Here is a 26986-nt window from a genome sequence, read left to right as displayed (position 1 = left end):
CAGAATTAACCCCATCAGATTTAAAACCACAGCCTGCCAATACTAGAAACATATTTAGGACTGCACCGACAATGCAATGAGCCCCATGGCTTAGTGGATAAAGACATCAAGTAGTGTCGCATCTGGCCATGCTGAATAGAAGGTATAAGCTTTATTTCTCATCTGTACTGATTTCAGCCCGAGTTGGCCTTAGCCCATACAACTCTAGGGAGAGTTAGCACTATCAGAGGAAAGGAAATTCAGGAACAGCATAATTAATCTGTGACTGCACAAAGTCTAAAGCACACTCACCAGATTTTCTACATCAGTACGGGCCAACACATATGTTCTCACATTCGGGTTCTGATGCAGCAAGGTATACAGCAGAAGAGTGGCCTGGTCAGATTTCTGCTGCTCATACAGTGCTGTGTACAAACTGTTGAAATTTATCTGGAAGCAGTAGGAGTTTGGTGACTGAATGGCAGTATTATCTGAAATGAAGGATTACGACAAGTTAAAAAAAGTATCGGGCAAAATGGGACTTCAACACTGTTCTTGACTGTAATTTTATACTGCTATTAGTACAAATGAAAAACTACATAGTTAGCACATCATATTATCACCTCAGTTAATTAGTAATTTAGTGCATGTTTGGTAACCCCAATGCAGGGAAGACACTTTGTGAACCTGCTATGGAAGGAAATAAATAGACAGGTATTACATCCCCCTTACTTCCAATGCAAGGTGTCAACTGAAAGGCATCTAAAAGTAGAGTTGTTAAATGAGAGAAACAAAATGGCGTTGAAGTAGATATGTGTCATGATCAAGTTGAATAGCGGAGCAGAGTCAGAGAGCCAAATAGCCTACTGCAGCTCCTATTTCCTATGTTTATAACAGAGGCTTCAAACCTCAACAGAAATCTGAGGAAGGGATAGATACTGGAGAAATATGCTCGAAATGCATGGGACTATTTTATAGGTGGTGGAAAATGGCTGGACAAATACACAGGCTGTTGGGGTGGAAGAGGAGAACAGTGCAAGCACCCTGTGGCACTGCATTTTCATCCAGATGGATGAATACACTGTGCATCTCTTGCATGTTCATTTTGAATTTTGTTTTTTTAAACCCTCAACCTGTTCATGTTTTTCTTCTCTCTTCCTGTTGATTTTTGTGCCGCTTTCTCCCTCACTCTTACAGCAATAGCATCCAAGTCAATTTGTCAACCTGTGCCTGGAGCTGGCCAACCTTACACACCCCATGCATTTGCATTCAACTCAGCCTTCTATGGATGCTCCCAGCATCACAGATGCCAGTCTTCAGCCAATTCAATTCACTCCCTGTGATATCAAGAAATGAGTGAAGGCACTGAATACTGCAAAGGCATGGGCTCTGTGGGTTTCCTCCAGGCACTCCAGTTTCCTCACAAAATCTGAAAGATGTGCTAGCTCAGTGTATTGACCTGAACAGGTGCCGGACTATAGTGACTAGGGGAATTTCACAATAACTTCATTGCAATGTTAATGTATGCCTTACTTGTGACTAATAAGTAAACTTTTCAATATTGCGACAATAATAATGGATGACTTGTGCACCAGAACCTGTCGCACCGCTAGCCAGCTGTCCTAGTAAAGTTACTACACTGACATCTGCCCGGCAAAGTGGAAAATTGCCCAGGTATTTCCAGTACACAAAAAAAGCAGCACAACTCCAACCCAGCCAATTACTCTCCCATTTCACTAAATCATCACTAAAGTAATGGAAGGGGTCATCAACAGTGCAAGCAAGTGCTCTTGCCCAGCAATAACCTGCTCGCAGACAGTCAGTTTGGGTTCCGCCAGGGTCACTCAGCTCTTACCTCATTACAGCCTTGGTTCAAACATGGACAAAAGAGCTGACACACCAGAGAATGACTGCCCTTGATATTATGGCCGCATAGGACAAAGTATAGCATCAAGGAGCCTTAGCAAAGCTGGAGTCAATGGGGATCAGGGGGAAAACTCTCCACTAGCTCGACTCATACCTAGCACAAAGGAAGTAGTATTTGTTGGAGGTCAATCATCTCAATTCCAGGACATCGCAGCAGGAGATCCTCAGGATAACATCCTAGGTCCAACCACTTAAGCTGCTCATCAACGACCTTCCTTCCATCCCAAGGTCAGAAGAAGGGATGTTCGCTGATGTTTGCACAATGTTCAGCATCATTTGCAACTCCTCAGATAGCGAAGCAGATGCAACTAGACCTGGACAATATCCCCAGTTTGGACTGACAAGTGGCAAGTAACATTTGTGCCACGCACATGCAAGGCAATGACCATGTCCAGCAAGAGAGAATTTAACCCTTGCCCCTTAACATTCAATGGTATTACCATCACCGAATCCCCCATCATCAACATCCTAGGGTTACCATTGACCAGAAACTGAACTGGATTAGCCATATAAATACTGCGGCTTCAAGAGATCAGAGTCAAGGAGTCCTGCAGCAAGTAACTCAACTCTTGACTCCCCAAAGTCTGTCCACAATCTACAAGACACAAATCAGCTGTGTGACGGAATACTCTCCCTTGCCTGGATGAGTGCAGCTCCAACAACACTCAAGATTGACACCATCCAGAACAAAGCAGTCCGCTTAATTGGCACCCTATCCACAAACATTCACACCCTCCACTTTCAACACACAGTGTCAGGTGTGTGTATACCACGTGCAGGATCCCTCCAATGCTTCTCAGTCATCACCTTCCAAACCCATAACCCGCTACTATCTAGAAGGATAAGGGCAGCAGATGCACAAGAACACCACCACTTGGAGGTTTCCCTCCAAATCTCTCACCGTCCTAATTTGGAAACATTTTGCCACTCCTTCACTGTGGTTAGGTCAAAATCCTGGATCGCTTCCTAACAGCACTGTGGGTGTACCAACACCGCAGGACTGCTGTGATTCAATAAGACAGCTCACCACCACCTTGTCACAAGCAACTTGGGATGGGCAATAAATGCTGGACTAGACAGTGAAGCCCACATTCCTTGAACAAATTTAAAGAAATGCATACACATTGAGCCTGATGTGGGCTTTTTCACTTTCATCCTATCTCTGGCCCAATCTAATGACTTACTATTGCCTGTTCTAATGCTATCAAGCACTTTGCGTATTTTGTTTACTTTGGCACAATTCTCTGATATATCCTCCATATTGCTTAATTATCTCTACTCCCACTGCCAGTTTTTCTCCTCTCCACTCTGAATTTCCCCTCAATTCCCATTCCCCTTTCAATCTAGTTTAAACCTTCCTCAACAGCATAAGCAAACCTCTCCACGAGGACATTGGTCCCATTCCTGTTAAGGTGTAATCCTTCTGGTCCCACCTGCCCCAAAACCTGTCCTAAAGCCACAGAAATCTAAAACCTTCCCCCCTACTCCATTTCCCCAGCCACGTGTTGAACTGTTCAATCTTCCTGTCTTCTGCTCACCAGCACATGGCAGTGGGAGTATTCCTGGGATTACTGCTCGAGGTCCTCCTTTTTAATTCCCTTCCTAATTCCCCAAAATCTGCTCATCCCTTTTCCTATGTATGTCATTGGACCACGACATCTGGCTGATCAGCTGTCCCCAAAATAATGTCCTGCAGCTGCTCAGATATCCCTGACCTTGGCACCAGGGGGGAAACATACCATCCTGGAGTCGCATCTACATTTACATATACATAAAACATGGAAAATAGGGGCGAGGGTAGTCTTTCGAGACTGCTCCACCATTCATTATCATGGCTGATCATCTAACTCAATAGACTGATCCCCATCTTCCCACTAGATCCTTTGATCCCCTTTGCCCATTCTTGAAATCGTACAACGTTTTGGCCTCAATTGCTTTCTGTGGTAGAGATTTCCACATGCTTACCACTCTAATTTCTCCTCATTTCAATCCAAAAAGGTTTACCCCGTAGCCTTCGGCTATGATCCCTTGGTCTGGACACCCCACCACCGGGAACATCCTTCCCGCATCAACCACGTCTAGTCATTTTAGAATTTTATAGGTTTCAATGAGATCTGGGATAATGATGCAGCTATATAAGACCCTCGTCAGACCCCACTTGGAGTACTGTGCGCAGTTCTGGTCGCCCCATTACAGGAAGGATGTGGAAAAGATTGAAAGGGTGCAGAGGAGATTTACAAGGATGTTGCCTGGATTGAGTGGCATGCCTTATGAGGATAGGCTGAGGGAGCTCGGTCTTTTCTCCTTGGAGAGACGTAGGATGAGAGGAGACCTAATAGAGGTATATAAGATGTTGAGAGGCATAGATCGGGTGGACTCTCAGAGGCTTTTTCCCAGGGTGGAAATGGCTGCTACGAGAGGACACAGGTTTAAGGCGCGGGGGGGTAGGTACAGGGAAAATGTTAGGGGGAAGTTTTTCACACAGAGGGTGGTGGGCGAGTGGAATCGGCTGCCGTCAGTGGTGGTGGAGGCAAACTCAGTAGGGACTTTTAAGAGACTCCTGGATAAGTACATGGGACTTAATAGGATGGAGGGTTATAGGTAGGCTTAGAAGGTAGGGATATGTTCGGCACAACTTGTGGGGCCGAAGGGCCTGTTTGTGCTGTAGTTTTCTAGGTTTCTATCTCCCCTCATTCTTTTGAACTCTAGCGAAACTAAAATCCAAACTGACTCGATCTCTCTTTTTTTATTCATTCGTGGGGAGTTGATGGCCTTGTGGTATTATCGTGAGACTATTAATCCAGAAACTCAGCTAATGTTCTGGGGACCCGGGTTCGAATCAGGCCACGGCCGATGGTGGAATCTGAATTCAATAAAAAAATATCTGGAATTAAGAATCTGCTGATGACTATGAAACCACTGTCGATTGTCGGAAAAACCCATCTGGTTCACTAATGTCCTTTAGGGAAGGAAATTTTCCATCCTTAACTGGTCTGGCCTACGTGAATCCAGAGCCATAGCAATGTGGTTGACTCTCGACTGCCCTCGGGCAACTAGGAATGGGCAATAATTGCTAGCCACCTAGTGACATCCATGTCCCACAAACAAATTTTTCTAAAACTTGGGTGTCGCTGGCTGGCCAGCATTTATTGCCCATCCCTAGTTGCCCTTTAGAAGGTGCTGGTAAGCCGTCTTTTTGAATCGCTGCAATCCATGTGCTGTGGATTGATCCACAATGCCATTAGGGAGGGAATTCCAGGATTTTGACCCAATGACTGCGAAGGAACAGCGATATATTTCCAAGTCAGGGCAGTGAATGGCTTGGAGAGGAACTTGCTGGTGGTGATGTTTCCATGTACTTGCTGCCCTTGTCCTTCTAGATGGAAGTGGTCATGGGTCTGGAAGGTGCTGTCTGAGGATCTTTGGTGAATTGCTGCAGTGCATCTTGTAGATAGTACACATTGCTGCTACTCAGCATCGGTGGTGGAGGGAGTGGATGTTTGTGAATGTTGTGTCAATCAAGTGAGCTGCTTTGTCCTGGATCGTGTCAAGCTTCTTGAGTGGTGTTGGAGCTGTACCCATCCAGCGAAGTGGGGAGTATTCTATCACACTCCTGACTTGTGCCTTGTAGATGGTGGATAGGCTTTGGGGAGTCAGGAGGTGAGCGACTCGCCACAGTATTCCTAGACTCTGACCTGCTCTTGTAGCCACTGTGCTAATGTGGCGAGTGCAGTTGAGTCCCACCATCCCAGGCTGCTCCCTTAATTATGGAATTTCCAACCACTATAGCATTTCCGCCTTCCTCCTCCCCTCCTGAACAGCCGAGCCACCTATGGTGCCATGAACCTGGCTCTTGCTACAGTCCTTTCAGGAAGCATCTCATTCACCAGTACCCAGAATGGAAAATGGTGAGAGCGAGATAGTCTCAGTGGATTTTTGCACTACTTGCTTGTTTCTCTACTGAAGTCACCCATTCTCTCTCGATTTGTGTACTTGTCTGTTGTGGTATGACCACTCCCTAACGATGCTATCCATTTAATCCTCAGCTTTGTGGATGCACCACAAAGACTTCAACCGCTGCTCGAGTTCTGCAACCCGGAACTCAAGTTTCTGCAACTGGTTTCATTTCCTGCACATGTACTCATCAAGGAAACTTTGCACTTGCATCCTGCAGGATGCACATTCCACATGGTCTAGCTGCATTGACATACCTTAAACTTTATGCAAGTACACTGAATGCTCAGCAGAATTTAGAGCACTAGTAGTTGCAATGTTATTTTGTGATGTTCAATTTATCAAACTATATAAACTCTGTATAAAATTACGAGGGACATAGACAGAGTTGACAGGAAGAAACATTTCCCTTGGTGGAGGGATCAATGACTAGGGGCATAGATTTACGGTAAAGGCTGGAGGTTTAGAGGGGATGTGAGGAAAAACCTTTTCACTCAAAGGGTGGTGAGAGTCTAGAACTGATTGCCTAAAAGGGTGGTTGAGGCAGAGACCCTCATAACATTTAAGAAGTATTTAGACGTGCACTTGCGATGCCAAAGCATGCAAGGCAATAGGCCTAGTGCTGGAAAGTGGGACTAAAATATCTGGGCGGTTTGGCTTTGAATGGTGCAGATGTGATGGGTTGTAGGGCCTTTTTATGTGCTATATACCTATATGACTATGAACTTGACAAGACTGTGTCCAAGACCAAAGTACATTATGTCCTGTCCCATGAATTGCTGTTTGCAGGTGCATTGCATTAGTATCCCATACTGAAGCTGACTTACAGCAGCTTGTCAATCGGTTCTCCCAGGCCTACAAGGAGTTAGAACTGACAATCAGCATCAAAGAAGTTTTGGGCCACATCATTGAGACTCCACCTTCGATCAACATCAGGAAGCTCATGGAGGTCATTGATAGCTTCATATACCTTGTATTACCTGCGACCTGTCCCTTGATGCCAAAATCAGCACCAGATTGCCAAGGCTGTAGCTGTCATGTTGAAGAGGTCAAGTGTGCAGCAACAGCAAACTAACCAAAAATACAAAGCTGCGTATGTATCAGGTTTATGTCCTCAGCAGCCTCCTTTATAGTAGTGAAGCATCGACAGTGTTGAATATGGAACTACACCACTGTACAGAGATAACCAGCATGTTTGCTCTCAGTTCAGCAGCGACCGAATGGTTGGGTCATGTGCGCCAAATGAATTATGGCTGCATCCCCAAAAGCAGGCTCTATGGCGACATTGTTATTGGCTTGAGACCAACAGGTCACCCACATCTGCAATTCATGCGAGACCTCAAGTTGATCAGGATCAAAGTCAATGCATGGAAGTCATTGCTGCTGACTGGAGGCAAGAAGGCAGGAAGGGTAAGGAAAATGGTAGTCATGATGTGGAGATGCCGGCATTGGACTGGGGTGAACACAGTAAGAGTTTTAACAACACCAGGTTAAAGTCCAACAGGTTTATTTGGTAGCAAACACCATTAGCTTTCGGAGCGCTGCTCCTTTGTCAGATGGAGTGGAAATGTGCTCTCAAAAAGGGCACAGAGACACAAAAATCAAGTTACAGAATACTGATTAGAATGCGAATCCCTACAACCAGCCAGATCTTAAAGATACAGACAATGTGGGTGGAGGGAGCATTAAGCACAGGTTAAAGAGATGTGTATTGTCTCCAGACAGGACAGCCTGCAAGTCCAGGAGGCAAGCTGTGACGTGTGACGACACACGACAGCGCAGAGTCGCTGAGCAGAAACTGATAGCCAAGTTCCGCACACATGAGGACGGCCTAAACTGGGATGTTGGATTTATGTCACATTATCAGTAACCCCCACAGCTTGCCTCCTGGACTTGCAGGTTGTCCTGTCTGGAGACAATACACATCTCTTTAACCTGTGCTTAATGCTCCCTCCACCCACATTGTCTGTATCTTTAAGAACTGGCTGGTTGTAGGGATTCGCATTCTAATCAGTATTCTGTAACTTGATTTTTGTGTCTCTGTGCCCTTTTTGAGAGCACATTTCCACTCCATCTGACAAAGGAGCAGCGCTCCGAAAGCTAATGGTGTTTGCTACCAAATAAACCTGTTGGACTTTAACCTGGTGTTGTTAAAACTCTTACACGGTAAGGAAAACACAGATCAAAAGAAATGATTGAATAGCAGAAAAGAGAGCCCTCTGAAAGGAAAAGCATCAGTCGATCTCCGACCGACGCCATTCACCTGTGCCTTGTGTAGAAGGGACAGCCACAACACAAAACGTGCAATCCAGAAGTGATACACAACTAGGGCACAGTCCATTGTCTTCCGAGATAGACAGATCCTTGACTCTCCCATGAGAGGAAACATCCTGTCAGCATTTCACCATCAGCCTCTTGAGTATCCAATATGTTTCAATGAGATCACCTCATACACTTTTAAATTCCAATGAGTAGACTCCCAACCTGTTTAACCTTTCCTGATAAGACAAGTCCTCCGTACCGGCAATTATCCTAATGAACCTGAGACTGAGACCACCAGCTATAGATCACAATTGGCATGTAATGTGGGGTACCATCATTATCCAATTTAACATACATATGCATAAACATGCATGCATGTGTAGATAACATCAGTAACCCTCTTTATATTCGGCTAGGAGTTCACGACCGTAATCCTTTATACGGCCCAAACGTAGTCGCTTCTTTGGACACGGGTGAGGTCCCTGAGGATTGGAGGATAGCGAATGTGGTCCTGTTGTTTAAGAAGGGTAGCAGGGATAACCCAGGAAATTATAGGCCGGTGAGCTTGACGTCCGTGGTAGGGAAGTTGTTGGAGAGGATTCTTAGAGACAGGATGTATGTGCATTTAGAACGGAACAAACTCATTAGTGACAGACAGCATGGTTTTGTAAGAGGGAGGTCGTGCCTTACAAATTTGGTGGAGTTTTTTGAGGAAGTGACAAAAACGGTTGATGAAGGAAGGGCCGTGGATGTCGTCTATATGGATTTCAGTAAGGCATTTGACAAAGTCCCACATGGCAGGTTGGTTAAGAAGGTTAAGGCTCATGGGATACAAGGAGAAGTGGCTAGATGGGTGGAGAACTGGCTTGGCCATAGGAGACAGAGGGTAGTGGTCGAAGGGTCTTTTTCTGGCTGGAGGTCTGTGACCAGTGGTGTTCCGCAGGGCTCTGTACTGGGACCTCTGCTATTTGTGATATATATAAATGATTTGGAAGAAGGGGTAACTGGTGTAATCAGCAAGTTTGCGGATGACACGAAGATGGCTGGAATTGCGGATAGCGAAGAGCATTGTCGGGCAATACAGCAGGATATAGATAGGCTGGAAAATTGGGCGGAGAGGTGGCAGATGGAATTTAATCCGGATAAATGCGAAGTGATGCATTTTGGAAGAAATAATGTAGAGAGGAGTTATACAATAAATGGCAGAGTCATCAGGAGTATAGAAACACAGAGGGACCTAGGTGTACAAGTCCACAAATCCTTGAAGGTGGCAACACAGGTGGAGAAGGTGGTGAAGAAGGCATATGGTATGCTTGCCTTTATAGGACGGGGTATAGAGTATAAAAGCTGGAGTCTGATGATGCAGCTGTATAGAACGCTGGTTAGGCCGCATTTGGAGTACTGCGTCCAGTTCTGGTCGCCGCACTACCAGAAGGACGTGGAGGCATTGGAGAGAGTGCAGAGAAGGTTTACCAGGATGTTGCCTGGTATGGAGGGTCTTAGCGATGAGGAGAGATTGGGTAGACTGGGGTTGTTCTCCTTGGAAAGACGGAGAATGAGGGGAGATCTAATAGAGGTATACAAGATTATGAAGGGTATAGATAGGGTGAACAGTGGGAAGCTTTTTCCCAGGTCGGAGGTGACGATCACGAGGGGTTACGGGCTCAAGCTGAAAGGGGCGAAGTATAACTCAGACATCAGAGGGACGTTTTTTTACACAGAGGGTGGTGGGGGCCTGGAATGCGCTGCCAAGTAGGGTGGTGGAGGCAGGCACGCTGACATCATTTAAGACTTACCTGGATAGTCACATGAGCAGCCTGGGAATGGAGGGATACAAACGATTGGTCTAGTTGGACCAAGGAGCGGCACAGGCTTGGAGGGCCGAAGGGCCTGTTTCCTGTGCTGTACTGTTCTTTGTAGTGGTGAAGGGTCGATGGTCAGTCAAGAATGTGAAATGGCGACCATATAAATCATGATGAAACCTTCGTACATCAAAAATTATATTCAATGCATCATTTTCTAGCTGAGCATAGTTGTATTCAGCACTAGTCAAGAGTATGTGAAACAAAGGATTTTGGTGATTCGTCTCCAGAAGGCATAATGTGTGAAACCTCCACCCCTACTCCATAAGGTGAAGCATCGCAAGCAAGCAATAATGGTAGCTTTGGATTAAAATGAACCAATACTTCAGACTTCCGCAAAGCATCTTTGACATTTTTGTATGCTTTCACACATTCTGTTGACCAGTCGCATGATGGTATCACACATAGTAAAGAATGCAATGGCTGCAATGATGTAGCTAAGTTAGAAACAAATTTGACATAATAATTTAGTAATTATAATTATAACTTAATAATTTAGAAGTTCAATTGCATTACATTCATCAGACATAATGCTAAAATAGCATCCATCGTATTAGGTGTTTTATGAAGGTCTTTACTACAATAACAGAAGCCAAATACTGAACTGATGTCTGGAAAAATTCACACCTTTCTTTCTTGATACACAGACCACATGCTTGAAGGTGTTTCAATGTTGCTTCTAAATTATTCAAATTCTTTATTCAAAAGCAGGGACCGGTGAAACTCCAGTGCATCACCAGCAAATCATGCGATCAGCTCTTAACGCAATCATGCAACCAGTTAAATATATAACAGACCGAACGCTGATTTGAGGCTTCCATTGCAATAACTGTTTGTTCACCACAGCAGGAACCTGGCATGTTGCAATTAGTTTCTTCAAGTGCTCGGCAGCTAAATCAGTGATCCACATTGCATCCAGCTGCTGATGACCAGTTTGTCCCCCTCAGATGATATCCCACTTCCCCAAATAACTTCAGTTGACACCACCTCCCAGGGTTGGTAAACTGCCGCTTGGGCCCACAACTCTCTGGTAATAAGCAAATGGATTTAAAGTGGTTCTGCCACTGTCCTCATCAAACATGTGTAGCACGATACTACAACAGTGCCCTGATGCGGGTGTGGCCTAATTACGCAAACAATTTACAAGTCGTTGATGCAATAAGTATGTTTGATAGTTAGCAGGTGAACAATTCTTCTGAATCTGTAGGCTTAATACAAACCTTGTGTATTCTTGAAGGACATTATCGACTGTCTATATGGATTTGGGCTTTCTGGTCCGTTGCTCAGATTAGACAAAACAAGCAGCAGCAGAAGACTTCGATTAGCCAGTGGAGATGACAGATCCCCTTGCTGGGCTGCCTTACTCCCAACTCCTCCCAAGGTAAGAACTGTCCAGAGGCCAGCTGTTGAAGAGAAAGAGAAATGAAATGTGAGTGTGTCCTCAGAGCTTCATAAATCCATTGTCTTGTATCCACTCGTTCTTTCTAGCTCACAGTTATTTAAAAAGCCATTTAACATTTTTGGTAAAAGTGACGATGACTGTACTCAGAAACATATCACCTGTTTATTTAGGACAGATCAAGACCAAAGCAAAGACATATTTACATTAGAATGAATTCAATGTCAAGAAAGCAATTCTGTGAGACAATTTCCATGTTGGTTTCTGGAACACTGAGCAATAAATAAAAATTAAATAAATGTCATCTTCATAGCAAAGCCCAATCTTATGTTCCCCTTAGCCAGGAATCATAGGAGACCATTCGGCCCATTGAGTCTCCACCAACCACAATCCCACCCAGGCCCTATTCCCGTAACCCCACATATTTACCCTGCTAATCCCCTGACAGTAGGGTCAATTTAGCATGGACCAATCAACCTAACCCGCACACCTTTGGACTGTGGGAGGAAACTGGAGCACCCGGAGGAAACCCATGCAGACACAGGGAGTGTGTGCAAATTCCACACAGTCACCTGAGGCCAGGATTGAACCCGGGTCCCTGGGGGTGTGAGGCAGCAATGCTAACCACTATGTTACCACGTGGAATGCCAGCCAATTCCCATTCCCCCAACCTAAAAAGACACCACTTTCCACAGTAGCAAATAGCAAGCAAATAAGTTGACTTTTTCTATTTGTTGTTGAAAAATAATCCATTGCAAAACGAGAGCAGTTTTACCAGCAGGAAGTAATGTAAATCCTCACATTATTATAGACATGATACTCACAGTAAGTCAAAACAGTTATAATTAGTCTCAAGTGAGAACAGATTCACACCGTGATTTAGTGCAGTTGCTGGAAAATTGAGAACATGATTTTCCTGATAGCTTCAGAAAATCAGAGGCTAATGGTCAACCATACGAATGACTCCATCCTGCCCAATCATAGCCCTCAGGAGGTTATACAGCAACCATATTACCTGAAGCAGGATATCAAAGTTAAGATGGGGGATCATGTGATATGAGGACAGGAGTTCTGGCGTGACTCATCTTTTAATCCTTTAATTTATCCTCATGCACAGCCCATAAGTAACTAATCTTGGAGTGAAAACTCCATATCACTTAAAGATTTCTGGTTAAGTTTTGGGACAAAGTGCTGAGCAAAGTCATGAAAATCCTCGATGGAAAGAAGTAGTCAGAAATAGCTGAGGTGGAGCCGAGCCGTCAATGTGGTGGATTTGGGCAGTGAGCGGGCTCTCGACACAGCAACGTCAAAGGCATTGTAAATGATCATTGCCAATATGATTAAGGTTTTGGATGACAAAGCTGGCTTTTTGGTACAGAATCTCAGTGCTCATATTGCTGAATTGTAGAATACCGAAAAGAAGCTTGATGAAGCGGAGGAAAGAATCTTTGTCAAGAATGAAGCTTCCTTAGTTGAGGCCCCCTTTCAATCCTTGGAAAATCAACTAAATGGTGTATGTCAGATATCCTGATCATTCTGGACGGTCAGGGCCAGAGGAGGAGTGTCCATGTGACCAGCTTTCCAGAAGGAGCTGAGGGCCAACACCTAGATAGATTTTTTGAGAACTGGCTACCACATTTCCTTAATCTCGACACAAAGGCTGGGCATATCAAACTTGATGGGGCATGACGTATCCTGTTTTCAAGGCTTGACCCCCCCCCCGGCCGGTAATCATGTGTTTTCATAGCTTCAGTCACAGGGATTTTGATGAAGCTGGAAAGTAATTGAAAGCTATCTGAATGTAGATTGCGCTACTTTATCCTGCTACCGAGAGTGATATCTGACGGACCCTTAAGGCTGGTTGACAAGGCTTTGGCTTCTCTGAACACAGTGGATGGCAAGAATTTGGAGTCATAATCTGTGGTTCATCACTAATACTGGACTTTAGCCTTTGTCGTTGCATTCCTTTTTTGATTTTGTGATGATATTTACCATGTTGATACGGTGATTTAGTATATGAGCACTGAGGTGAATTTCACATGCTATCCTTTGAAAACCAGGGATGACCATTTGTCGATAATGGAATGCAGCCCTCAGCATGTTCCTTTAATTACTCAAAACTTAAGGCACAAATTTGATCCTACTATATCCTCATTGTGCCAGGGGTGCAAAGTGGCACGGTGGACGACCTGGACTGCTTCTGGTCCTATGTCAAAATTGAATCCTATTGGTTTAAAAGCCTGAGGAGCACACTGGCTAAGTTGTATGGCACTAAGGCGATGTGATTTTTATCCGTTTTCTTTCTTCTTATAGTCCCTGCATTTATAATGGTGGTATGTACTTTGTAGCATCTTTTACTCTGGTCATTGCTAATATGAGTAGTGCCACTGTGGATTGGTGGGTGACTTGGTATAGAGGTTGCTTAAAAAGTCTCTTAAATTATTTAAGTTATTTTAAAAAGCTAGAACTCTCACCTTTCCTAATACAGCTTTAAATTGGGGAAAACAATTTATCCATTATGTTTTGATTTGATTATTGTCACATGTATTAGTATACAGTGAAAAGTATTATTTCTTGCACGCTATACGGACAAATCATACCATTCATAGAGAAGGAAATGAGAGAGTGCAGAATGTAGTGTTAAAGTCATAGCTAGAGTGTCGAGCAAGATCAACTTAATGCAAGGTAGGTCCATTCAAAAGTCTGACAGCAGCAGGGAAGAAGCTGTTCTTGAGTCAGTTGGCAAGTGTCCTCAGACTTTTGTATCTTTTTCCCAACGGAAGAAGGTGAGAGAGAGAATGCGTGGGGTCCTTAATTATACTGGTTGCTTTGCCGAGGCAGCGGGAAGTATAGGCAGAGTCAATGGATAGGAGGCTGGTTTGCGTGATGGACCTTGTAGCCTCTACCGCAGCAGGGTAAGACCACACTGAAGATTAAAATGTCAGGAATCAAAAACAGCAAAAAGCACCTCTTTCCACTCTGCTCTGAATTCCCAGAGCTCCAAATTCCCAGATACACACAAACAACTCTGGCTGTGTCTCACTCAGGATGGAGCTCTCTTCCAACTGCTCATGCATAAATCTTACTTGTACTTGCCTCTCTGATGCAACAAGGTGTTAGTTATGACAAGGCCATGTTTTAGATATCTTGTGCGGCCGCATTTGGAGTATTGCGTACAGTTCTGGTCGCCGTATTATAGGAAAGATGTGGAAGCGTTGGAAAGGGTGCAGAGGAGATTTACCAGGATGTTGCCTGGTATGGTGGGAAAATCGTATGAGGAAAGGCTGAGGGGCTTGAGGTTGTTTTCGTTAGAGAGAAGAAGGTTAAGAGGTGACTTAATAGAGGCATACAAGATGATCAGAGGATTAGATAGGGTGGATAGTGAGAGCCTTTTTCCTCGGATGGTGTTGGCTAGCACGAGGGGACATAGCTTTAAATTGAGGGGTGAGAGATATAGGACAGATGTTCGAGGTAGGTTCTTTACTCAGAGAGTAGTAAGGGCGTGGAATGCCCTGCCTGCAGCAGTGGTGGACTCGTCAACGTTGAGAGCGTTCAAGTGGTTATTGGATAAACATATGGATGATATTGGAATAGTGTAGATTAGAGGAGCTTTAGATTGGTACCACTGGTCGGCGCAACATCGAGGGCCGAAGGGCCTGTACTGCGCTGTAATGTTCTATGTCAGCAGCAGGGTACCATTGGTATTAGATTTCCCTATCCCCTCTCTGCCAATTACACCTCACCAGAGGTTTGTGTCCTTTACAACTCTGGTGTTGAATTTGCCAAGGAGGATCAGCTTGTTACCTGTTGGGATGCGAGCCAACGATTGTTTGAGGCTGGAGTAAAATTACTCTTTGGACTCATCTGTAGCTTCCAGTGTTGGGGTCTATGCACCAAGGAATGTAGCACACTGGTTCTAGGCTGAGAGCGCCTAAGAGTCATCAGGTGTTCATTTATCCTGCAAGGAATATCTCCGAGACAGCCAACTAGTTTGTTTTTAATAGTGAAGTTAACCCCATGGAGGCGCCGTTCTTCTTCTGGTTTACCTTTCGAGAAGGTGTAAACACCAACTTGTGCTTGACCTGGCTTTCCCCTGCCCACCAGGTCTCACTTAGGACAGCAATGTCAATTTTGCATTGCATGAGCCATGGACCATGGACTTGATGGAGCAAGGCCTTGGTCCAGTGGCAACGGGGTCCAAGATGACTGGAGACCCAGCTTCATTGTTTAGGCCTGGGATATACAAGCATACATATGCCTACTGTCGTCCCTTCCTGTCCCCACAGGACCTCTCTCCCTGGGATTCATAAAGTGCAAGTGCGCCGTTAACGGCCATGTTGCTCCTCTCTCATTGTGAAAGGCCCCACTGCTCCTCTATCACTGTTAATGGCATCATTGTACCTCTTTCACACTTCTAGATGGTGGTTAATGTCACCAGTCCTCTTCACTCTTTTAGGTAGTGGTGGTAACTGCCTCCCACCGACAACTGATTGGAAACTGACAAATATAGGTCTCTTACTTTAGCATGAAAAAGGACTTCTGAACAGGATTAGGTAGAATTCTAAAATACTTTATAAATACATTAAAGTGAAGAGGTTAACCAGGGAAAGAGTAGGGCTCATCAGGGACCAAAGAAGAAGTCTGTGTGAAGCCGCAGGACACTGGAAGGGTGTTAAATGAATACTTCTCATCAGTCTTGACTCTGGAAAAGGAGAAAGTGGGTACGGAATTCAGGAAAAGGGGTTGTGAGGAACTTGCACAGTTTGACATAGGAAACGGGGAGGCATTGGAGGCTCTGAAAGGCTTAAAAATGGATAAATCCCCTGGCTATGATGAATAGCATCCCAGGCAGCTGTGGGAGGCGAGGCAGGAAATTGCAGGGGCTCTGACACAATTTTTTAATTTCTCTCCGGCCATAAGGAAAGTCATGATGTGGAGATGCCGGCGTTGGACTGAGGTAAACACAGTAAGAAGTCTCACAACACCAGGTTAAAGTCCAAATTCTATTTGGCAGCACAAGCCTTCGGAGTCTCGCTCCTTCTTCAGATGAGTGCCAGAGGACTGGAGGATGTCTAATGCGGTTCCACTTTTCAAGAAGGGGGCAGAGATGAACTAGGAAATTATAGACCGGTGAGTCTCACATCAGTGGTAGGAAAACTATTGGAGAAAACTATTGAAGGTGAGAATTAATATCCACTTGGAAAGGCATGGGTTAATTAGGAATAGTCATCAGCATGACTTTGTCAGAGGGAGGTCATGCTTAACAAATTTGCTAGAATTTTTCAAAACTGTGATCGAGTATGTGGATGAGTGAAGTTCAGATGATGAAGTTTATATGGATTTTAGCAAAGCTATTGACAAGGTCCCACATAGGACACTGATTGGGAAGGTTAAAGCACATGGAATTCAGGAAAACTTGGGGAGATGGATCAGAAACTGGTTTAGTAATAGCTCACAAAGGATAGTGGTAAAAGGATGTTTGAGTGACTGGAGGTCAGGGCCCAGCGGTGTATCACAGGGATCAGTACTGGGACCCTTACTGTTTGTTATATACATAAATGATATAGATGAAAATGTGAGGGGAATGTGAAGCAAGTTTTCAGACGACACCAAGATTGGTGGGGTGGTTAATAGTGAAGATGGTCGTATGTTACAGGAAGATATAGATGGGTTGGTCAGATGGGCTGAACAGTGGCAGACTGTTTAATTCTGATAAGTGCAAGGTGATGCACTTTGGAAGAAGAAACAAGACGAGGGAATATTTAATGCATGGCAGGACACTGGGTAGCTCAGAGGAACAGAGGGATCTTGGGGTAATTATTCACAGATCCCTAAAGGCAACAGAGCTGGTTAATAGGATAGTTAAGAAGGTATATGGGACACTTGCTTTCATCAGTTATGGTATAAAGTATAAGAGCAAGAAGGTAATGTTGGAGTTGTACAGAGCATTGGTTAAGCCACAGCTGGAGTACTGTATGCAGGTCTGGTCACCTCACTATTAGAACAATGCGATTGCATGAGAGGGGGTACAGATGACGTTCACCAGGATGTTGCCTAGGTTGGAGCATTTGAACTATAAGGGGAGACTGAATAGGCTTGGATTGTTTTGTTTAGAGCAGAGAAGGCTGGGGGGGGGGGGGGGGGGGGGAATGACTGAGGAGGACATAGTTTTAGGGTAAGGGGCAAGAGATTCAGAGGGGATTTGAGAAAAAACATTCACTCAGAGGGTGGGGGGAATCTAGAATCCACTGCCTGGGAAGGTTGTGGAGGCCGGAAACCTTAGAGCCTTTAAAAAAAATTTGGATGAGCACTTGAAACATCATCGCATTCAAGGATATGGGATAAGTGCAGGAAAATGGGATTAGTGCACCTTTAGTGGTAGTTATTGTCAGTGCAGACTCGATGGGCCAAAGGGTCTTTTCTGTACTGTATGATTCTGTATAACTCTAGAAGTAGGAGGAAAGCAGGAAGATGCCAACCACAACAAGAGTTCATTGAATATTTTCTAGAATTTGAGCAATTGTTAAACGAACATAACCAGATCTGAACAACAATGGCCTGGTATGATAATGAACCATACAAATCAATATTATAGCAAGCTTGAACTCTGGTGCTGAGTTAACAGACTTCATCATGGAAGATGAAAGGACACACACAATTTGCCATAGTAGCAGTCAAGAAAAAGGGAGGTGTGAACAGGAGGTGGGAACAGCGGTTGAAGCCGTCTGCCGAAATGTATTGTTGAGGATCTGTTATATATTTAAGTGGTTTCAGATTGCTTCAAGAGCCGAGTTAAATCTCCTCTGAATTTCTTGCCCCTTACCCTAAAACTATGCCTTCCTCAATCATTCCCCCCTTAGCCTTCTCTGCTCTAAAGAAAACAATACAAGCCTACTCAGTCTCTCCTTATAGCTTAAATGTCCCATCCTAGACAACATCCTGGTGAACATCATCTGTACCCCCTCATGCAATCGCATCATTCCAATAGTGTGGTGACGAGACCTGCATATTTATCAGTCACAAGTAAGGCTTACATTAACACTGCAATGAAGTTACTGTGAAACTCCCCGAGTCATCACACCCCGGCGCCTGTTTGGGTCAATGCACCTAACCAGCACATCTTTCAGACTTGATGGTGATGTCAATTAGGGTGCTTCAGTTTCAGTTTATACTCTGTACAGGCAAGACCTCCGAGAATAATTCTGCTGTTAGCTTGAATCGGTGTGTGCAAATCACATCTTTTCTTTTTGTTAATACCCACAACCCCTAACAGAGTTAGGACATTACAAAGATAAAATTGGTGACGAATCAGCATTTTGTTTCATCAAGAACATCAAGAAAAGGTCCTAAGTGAAGGAAGGAAAATCATTGTGGGTCCTCACACTTCAAGTATTAGAAGGCTGGGGAGAAGCAACAACAGGATTGTTTGAAAAGGTGCCGCATGGTAGGTTGTTGCATAAAGTTAAATCTCATGGGTTTCAGGGTGAGGTATCTAAATGGATACAAAATTGGCTTCTTGACAGAAGCCAAAGGGTGGTTGTAGAGAGTTGTTTTTCAAACTGGAGGCCTGTGACCAATGTGTGTCTCAGGGATCAGTGCCGGGCCCACTGTTATTTGTCATTTATATTAATGATTTGGATGAGAATATAAGGGGCATGGTTAGTAAGTTTGCAGATGACACCAAGATTGACGGCATAGTGGACAGTGAAGAAAGTTATCTCCAATTGCAACGGGATCTTGATCAATTGGGCCAGTGGCCTGACGAATGGTAGATGGAGTTTAATTTAGACAAATGCGAGGTGATGCATTTTGGTAGATTGAACCAGGGCAGGACTTACTCAGATAATGGTAGGGCGTTGGGGAGAGTTACAGAACAAAGATCTAGGGGTACATGTTCATAGCTCCTTGAAAGTGGAGTCACAGGTGGACAGAGTGGTGAAGAAGGCATTCGGCATGCTTGGTTTCATCGGTCAGATCATTGAATACAGGAGTTGGAATGCCTTGTTAAAGTTGTACAAGACATTGGTAAGGCCACACTTGGAATACTGTGTGCAATTCTGGTCACCCTACCATAGAAAGGATATTATTAAACTAGAAAGAGTGCAGAAAAGATTTACTAGGATGCTACCAGGACTTGATGGATTATACTTGAGTTATAAAGAAGAGGCTGAGTAGATTGGGACTTTTTCCTCTGGAGCATAGGAGGCTGAGGGGTGACCTTATAGAGGTTTATAAAATAATGAGGGGCATAGACAAGGTAGATAGTCAATATCTTTTCCCAAAGGTAGGGGAATCTAAAACTAGAGGTTTAAGGTGAGAGGGGAGCGATACAAAAAAGTGTCCAGTGGGGCAATTTTTTCACACAGAGGGTGGTGAGTGTCTGGAACAAGCTGCCAGAGGTAGTAGTAGAGGCGGGTACAATTTTATCTTTTAAAAAGCATTTAGATAGTTACATGGGTACGATGGGTATAGAGGGATATGGGCCAAATGCAGGCAATTGGGATTAGCTTAGGGGTTATAAAAAAAAGGGCGGCATGGACAAGTTGGGCCAAAGGGCCTGTTTCCATGCTGTAAACCTCTATGACTCTAGGATTAAGGATTAAAATGCCAGTGAAGGCAAAATTGACAAATCACAATGACAGCATAAAATCTTTTGAGCCTCAAAAAGAAAACTGAAATATAACACCAAAATGAAGTAAAACCAGAGGATAACCACACAAGAAGCCCAGATACAAACACAGTACAGTCCTGCCTACTACAGTGGTTCACACTATTCGGAAAGAACTATTTACAAAGGAGGACAACAAAGACCTCCATTGGTTGAATATTTACAATATAGCAAAACATTTGAGCTTTTTAAAGTGTGGGAAAATGCAAAACACAAACATGTTATTAGTTAGTAATTCCAACCCGAGAGATTTAGAACATTAGGATAATCATGCAATTCAAATAGAAAGCTGCTACTCCGTGTCTTGTGTGATTGTATATGGAATTGCTGTTCCACATCAGTTCAATCTTATTCAACAGTTAAATGCACTCTACAACTCTTTCATCAACAGCAAAAATATACACTGTGATAGGGTGGCACCAAAGCTCCTGTGCGTTCACAAATTACTACAGATAAAACCTCAAATTCTTTTACAATTTACTTTTCAAGATAAACAGAACTGGCTGACAGTATGTCTGCAGTGAGGATTACAGCCCAGCCTGGCTGTAGATAGCTGCCTTGCCAAGAGTGAGAGAAAGAAGGAAAAGAAAGGGCTAGCCAAGCACAGAAAAGGAGAGCCAAAGGCTCTGGGAATCAGTCCAGTCATACAGGAACCTCGGTCTAGCCGCTCTGGTGCCAGTCATATGACACAGTTAACTTACTTAGGCTGGCAACCACTCAGCACATGCTGTAGACATGGATTATTTAGCAAGGGGGTTTGGTTTTAAACATTTTACTTGTTTAATAAGACTAAGATATCTGAAAATGTTAGTGTGGGGGCGACAGCTAGTTACACAATCAGACTGCAACGCTACGTTCCGAGGTTTTGCTGGTAGTCATCGCATACTCTGCTCAATGAACTTTTCACATTCTGTTTACACTGTAGCTCTTATTAAAAAAACACAATATTGAGGTTATGATGAAATATTTGAGAGAGGATTCTGTCTTTGCATTCAAGTGCATCAGTTCACCTCTGTAATGCCCATAGAATGCCCTGTAAATCAGCAAAGCTGATACAAAAAGCACGCCTGCTTTTTTGTGGCTCAGTATAAGAACTGGACCAGGCCAGATATGTCCATGATCATTGTTTGGTCTACTGTTCGAGGCTGGCTGACAATCAACATCAATTAACATCAGTAGTGGGTAAGCTTCTAGAACTAATTATTCGGGATAGAATTAGTAGTCATATAGAAAAATGTAGATTGATTAGAATGAGCCAGTATGAATTTCTAAAGGGGAAATCGCATTTAACTAAGTTGCTGGAGTTTTTTTGAGGTAACAGAAAGGGTTGATGAGGGTAATGCTGCTGATGTGGTCTACATGGACTTTCAGAAGGCATTCAATACAATACTACAGCAGGTTATAGCTCATGGAATAAAAAGGACAGTAGCAACGTAGATACAAAAGTAGCTGAATAATCAGAGAGTAATGGTCAATCGATATTTTTCCGGGCTGAAAGGATGTTTGTAGTGGTGTTTCCCAGGGGTCAGAATTGGAACACCTGCTTTTCCTGATATTATGTTAATGATCTCGATCTTGGTGCGCAGGGGACAATTTCAAAGCTGGAGGATGACACAAAAGTATTGTAAAGTGTAAAGAGGACAGTGTAAAGCTTCAAAAGGTCAGACAAATTGGTGGAGATGGCAGATAGGTAGCAGATGAAGATCATGCAGAGAAGTGTGAGGTGATGCATTTTTTTTGGAGAAACATGGAAAGACAATACAAAAAAAGGGGGAAAATTCTTAAAGGGGTGCAGGAGCAGGGGGAGCTGGGTGTATATGTGCACAGATCATTGGAAGCAACATGACAGGTGGAGAGAGCAGTTAATAAAGCATATAGTATTATGAGCTTTATTAATTGAGGCACAGTGCAAGAGCAAGTTGATTATGCTGAACTTATACAAGACAGTAGTTAGATCTCAGCTGGAATATTGCGTACAGTTCTGGGCACAACATTGTAGGAAGGATGTGAACTCATTGGAGTGAGTGCAGAAGAGGTTTACAAGAATGGTTCCAGGGTTGAGAGACTTCAGTTATGAGGATAGTTTGGTGAGGTTGGGACTGTGCTCCTTGTAGAGAAGAAAGCGGAGATGAGATTTGATAGAGATATCCAAAATCAAAATCATGGACAGAGTAGGTAGGGAGAGATTGTTCCTGCTCATAAAAGGATCAAGAGTGAGAGGGCACAGATTTAAAGTGATTTGCAAAAGAAGCAAATGCGATGTGAGAAACAACTTTCACACACCGAGTGGTTCAGGTCTGGAATGCACTGCCTGGAAGAGTGGTGGAGGCAGGTTCAATTGAAGCATTCAAGAAAACAATGGATGATCATTTGAATAGAAACAATGTGCAGGGGTATGGGGAACGGCACTAAGCCATGATATTCCTTTGAAGAGCTGGTGCAGACACGATGGGCCAAATAGCTGCCTTCTGCGCCGTAACAATTCTGTGATTCATGGTACAACAGTAATCACAGCCCCCGTCAGCTTGGAGGAGGGTGATGAAATTAACCAGGATTCCTGTTCATTGTCTCCAAGAAAAAACTTCAACTAAGAACTGAAACGGGCTCAGTCATGATGCAGTAAATTCAGTAAGTTCAGTAACTGGCAAGAATCAGCACCTGGAATTACACTGGAAGAATGGCTATTTGGGAGCACAGAGGCGATAAGAAATAGGGCATGATACAAGAACAAAAATGAGAAAAAACAGTGTATTGACTAAGGAAAAATAAATCTGTTTTAGATACTGTGCTATGCTGCCTGCTGTATAATTCCATCCATCATTCCATATTTATTATACAACTATGTCAACTGGAAACACTTCTCATGGATGTTTCTTGTTAACATCTATAATTGTCTGTGACATATGCAATTTTTTTTAAATGTCCCATTTAAAACATTTCACCCAGTCACATTTCCTGACTCTCAAAATCCCCAAAATGATACAATTCACTCACTAAAAGAACTTGAATGAGTCTTAAAAGATGCAAACATTGACCATTGGGTGGTACTGTGGAGCAAATTAATCAATCTCTAGCTGAAAACTGCCAACATTTTAAATTCAATATTTGACATTCCAAAACAAAATCATAAACAATATCCATTGAACTGTTTTTGACATTTTCATTGAAGTTTCCAGTTGAAAGCCTTCTACTAATGCCTCTGAACAAGACTGATACTTTTGCCCAGAGATGCGATTGCGCGAGTTGAATTTGAATTATGCAGCCTCAGCATGTGAAGGGTACCTGATTTTTAATGACATATCAGTAGTTTAGTCAGATATATTGCTGCAATATGCTTCTTTTAGCTTCAAACAGTTTCTGCCTAGTAGCTTCCTTTGGGTCCATATCTTGTGTCAGTAGCAGCACTCTTGTTTCTGTGATAGAAGGTTTGGAATTCTAACCCTACTTCAGAGAATTCAACACATAATCCGAACTGGCACTCCAGTGTAAGTGCTGACAAAGTGCTGCAATGTCAGCTGCCATCGTTTGGATGAGACATTAAACCAAATCTGCCCTCTCAGATGGAATCAAAAGATCATTTTTCGAATAAGAGCAGGAGAGTTCTCCCGATGCCCTGGCTAACATTCATCTCTCCACATCACCAAAACAGAATATCTAGTCAAATTGGTGTTTGTGGGGGTATATTGTATTCACATTGGCTGCCATTTTTTGCTACAATTTTGCTATAATTTTTTGCTACAATGTTTTCGAAATCCTTAAGGGGGAGGGGGACCAGCCCCAAGTTGTGGTTCACATAGGCACTCAAGACATAGGTAGGGAGAGGGATGGGGATGCAAGGCAGAAATTCAGGGAGTTAGGGTGGAAGCTTAGGGTTAGAACAAACAAAGTTGTTATCTCTGGTTTGTTACCCGTGCCACGTGATAGTGAGGAGAGGAATAGGGAGAGAGAGCAGTTGAACACGTGGTTACAGGGATGGTGCAGGAGGGAGGGATTCAGATACCTGGACAATTGGGGCTCTTTCTGGGGTAGGTGGGACCTCTAAAAACAGGATGGTCTGCACTTGAACCAGAGGGGTACCAATATCTTGGGGGGAAATTTGCTAATGCTCTTCGGGAGGGTTTGAACTAATTCAGCAGGGGGGTGGGTACCTGAATTGTAGCTCCGGTGTACAGGAGGTTGAGAGTAGTGAGGTCATGGATGAGGTTTCAGAGTCGCAGGAGTGTACTGGCAGGCAGGCAGGCGGTTTGAAGTGTGTATACTTCAACACCAGGAGCATCCGGAATAAGGTGGGTGAGCTTGCAGCATGGGTTGGTACCTGGGATTTCGATGTTGTGGCCATCTCGGAGACATGGATAGAGCAGGGACAGGAATGGTTGTTGCAGGTTCCAGGGTTTAGATGTTTCAGTAAGTGCAGGGAAGGTGGTAAAAGAGGGGGAAGGTGTGGCATTGTTAGTCAAGGACAGTATTACGGTGGCAGAAAGGACATTCGATGAGGACTTGTCTACTGAGGTAGTTTGGGCTGAGGTTAGAAACAGGAAAGGAGAGGTCACCCTGTTGGGAGTTTTTTATAGACCTCCGAAAAGTTCCAGAGATGTAGAGGAAAAGATTGCAAAGATGATTCTGGATAGGAGCGAAAGTAACAGGGTAGTTGTACTGGGGGACTTTAACTTTACAAATATTGACTGGAAAAGCTATAGTTCGAGTACTTTAGATGGGTCGGTTTTTGTCCAATGTGTGCAGGAAGGCTTCCTGACGCAGTATGTAGATAGACCAACAAGAGGCGAGGCCACATTGGATTTGGTACTGGGTAATGAACCAGGCCAGGTGTTAGATTTGGAGGTAAGGGAGCACTTTGGTGACAGTGACCACAATTCGATTACGTTTACTTTAGCAATGGAAAAGGATAGGTATATCCCAAAGGGCAAGAGTTATAGCTGGGGGAAAGGAAATTATGATGCGATTAGGCGAGATTTAGCTGGCATAGGTTGGGGAAGGAAACTGCAGGGGATGGGCACAATTGTGATGTGGAACTTGTTCAAGGAACAGCTACTACGCGTCCTCAACAAATATGTACCTGTCAGGCAGGGAGGGAGGAAGCAGACGTGTGAGGGAACCGTGGTTTACTAAGGAGGTTGAATCTCTTGTGAAGAGGAAGGAGGAGACTTATGTTAAGATGAGACGTGAAGGCTCAGTTAGGGCGCTTGAGAGTTACAAGTTAGCCAGGAAGGACCTAAAGAAAGAGTTAAGAAGAGCCAGGAGGGGACATGAGAAGTCTTTGGCAGGTAGGATCAAGGAAAACCCTAAAGCTTTCTATAGGTATGTCAGGAGTAAAAGAATGACTTGGGTAAGATTAGGGCTAGTCAAGGACAGTAGTGGGAAGTTGTGCGTGGAGTCTGAAGAGATAGGAGAGGCACTAAATGAATATTTTTCGTCGGTATTCACACTGGAGAGGGACAGTGTTGTCGAGGGGAGTACTGAGATGCAGGCTGTTGGACTGGATGGGATTGATGTTCATAAGGAGGAGGTGTTAGCAATTCTGGAAAGGGTAAAAATAGATAAATCCCCTGGGCCAGATGGGATTTATCCTAGGATTCTCTAGGAGGCTAGGGAGGAGATTGCAGAGCCTTTGGCTTTGATCTTTGGGTCGTCATTGTCTACTGGAACAGTGCCAGAAGACTGGAGGATAGCAAATGTTGTTCCCTTGTTCAAAAAGGGGAGTAGGGACAACCCTGGTAATTATAGACCGGTGAGCCTTACTTCTGTTGTGGGCAAAGTATTGGAAAGGATTATAAGAGATAGGATTTATAATCACCTGGAAAGGAATAATTTGATTAGGGATAGTCAGCACGGTTTTGTGAAGGGTAGGTCGTGCCTCACAAACCTTATTGAGTTCTTTGAGAAGGTGACCAAAGAGGTGGATGAGGGTAAAGCAGTTGATGTGGTGTATATGGATTTCAGCAAAGCGTTTGATAAGGTTCCCCATGGTAAGCTTTTGCAGAAAATACGGACACATGGGATTGAGGGTGATTTAGTGGTTTGGATCAAGAATTGGCTAGCTGTAAGAAAACAAAGGGTGGTGGTTGATGGGAAATATTTATCCTGGTGTTCAGTTACTAGTGGTGTGCCGCAGGGATCTGTTTTGGGGCCACTGCTGTTTGTCATTTTTATTAATGACCTGGATGAGGGCGTGGAAGGATGGGTTAGTAAATTTGTGGATGACACTAAAGTCGGTGGAGTTGTAGACAGTGCGGAGGGAAGTGGCAGCGTACAGAGGGACATAGATAAGCTGCAGAGCTGGGCTGAGAGGTGGCAAATGGAGTTTAATGTGGAAAAGTGTGAGGTGATTCACTTTGGAAGGAGTAACAGGAATACAGAGTACTGGGCTAATGGTAAGATACTTGGTAGTGTGGATGAACAGAGGAATCTGGGTGTCCATGTGCATAGGTCCCTGAAAGTTGGCACCCAGGTTGATAGGGTTGTTAAGAAGGCATACGGTGTGTTAGCTTTTATTGGTAGAGGGATTGAGTTTCGGAGCCAGGAGGTCATGCTGCAACTGTACAAAACTCTGGTGCGGCCGCATTTGGAGTATTGCGTACAGTTCTGGTCGCCGCGTTATAGGAAAGATGTGGAAGTGTTGGAAAGGGTGCAGAGGAGATTTACCAGGATGTTGCCTGGTATGGTGGGAAAATCGTATGAAGGCTGAGGGGCTTGAGGTTGTTTTCGTTAGAGAGAAGAAGGTTAAGGGGTGACTTAATAGAGGCATACAAGATGATCAGAGGATTAGATAGGGTGGATAGTGAGAGCCTTTTTCCTCGGATGGTGTTGGCTAGCACGAGGGGACATAGCTTTAAATTGAGGGGTGAGAGATATAGGACAGATGTTCGAGGTAGGTTCTTTACTCAGAGAGTAGTAAGGGCGTGGAATGCCCTGCCTGCA

The 26986-nt window shown here is 44.0% G+C and overlaps 1 protein-coding gene across 2 annotated transcripts in view; it reads right to left on the bottom strand.

Annotated features, from left to right (window-relative positions):
* Positions 1 to 26986, bottom strand: part of dym (dymeclin) — a 417844-nt gene that overhangs the window by 285587 nt on the left and 105271 nt on the right. For both annotated transcript variants that reach the window (XM_078222397.1, XM_078222407.1), the window contains exons 9-10: positions 11204 to 11386; positions 292 to 470 (exon numbers count right to left, since the gene is read on the bottom strand). In XM_078222397.1, the coding sequence (XP_078078523.1) occupies positions 292 to 470; positions 11204 to 11386 (362 nt within the window). The remainder of the gene's footprint in view (positions 1 to 291; positions 471 to 11203; positions 11387 to 26986) is intronic.

This window comes from Mustelus asterias, chromosome 1 (assembly GCF_964213995.1).
Source record: "Mustelus asterias chromosome 1, sMusAst1.hap1.1, whole genome shotgun sequence".
In the NCBI taxonomy this organism is placed as follows: domain Eukaryota; kingdom Metazoa; phylum Chordata; class Chondrichthyes; order Carcharhiniformes; family Triakidae; genus Mustelus; species Mustelus asterias.
The sequence above is the reverse complement of the archived record's forward strand: the minus strand, read 5'-3'. Positions and strand labels throughout refer to the sequence as shown.